The sequence below is a fragment of the Charadrius vociferus genome, unplaced genomic scaffold, assembly GCF_000708025.1.
Source record: "Charadrius vociferus isolate BGI_N301 unplaced genomic scaffold, ASM70802v2 scaffold239, whole genome shotgun sequence".
Classification (NCBI taxonomy): Eukaryota; Metazoa; Chordata; class Aves; order Charadriiformes; family Charadriidae; genus Charadrius; species Charadrius vociferus.
The window spans coordinates 90,211-90,525 of NW_009649928.1; the positions used below are offsets into that span (position 1 = coordinate 90,211).

General features: G+C 59.4%; 1 protein-coding gene across 1 annotated transcript in view; it reads right to left on the reverse strand.

The window, feature by feature from the left end:
- Positions 1-113, reverse strand: part of TBX4 (T-box 4) — a 39,181-nt gene extending 39,068 nt beyond the window's left edge. The window contains exon 1 of the mRNA XM_009891177.1: positions 108-113. Within this exon, the coding sequence (XP_009889479.1) occupies positions 108-113 (6 nt within the window). The remainder of the gene's footprint in view (positions 1-107) is intronic.
- Between the last annotated feature and the right edge of the window lie 202 nt (positions 114-315).

Below are 315 nucleotides of genomic sequence, written 5' to 3' on the forward strand. Positions count from 1 at the left end.
GAGGTGGCGGAAGGGCCGGCAGCGGGAGCCGCTTACCCGAGGCGGGCGGTCCCGGGCGGGCGGCGAGGTGGCGGTCGCCTCCCGCAGCCCCGGGCTCACAGGGACACCGCCATGAGCCGGCGGGGCTTCACGGGGCTTCACGGGGCAGGATTTTTAATCGGGGTTTTCTTGAAAGTGAATTTAAACCCAAACCTCACTCCCACCGTCACGTGGTGCCGAAATTGGGAACAGGAGCAGAATAAAAAGTAAACTGGGGTCAACCTCTTAATGAACCTTTTCCCTGCTCCTACAAAAAAAAAATAATAAAGGGGGGGG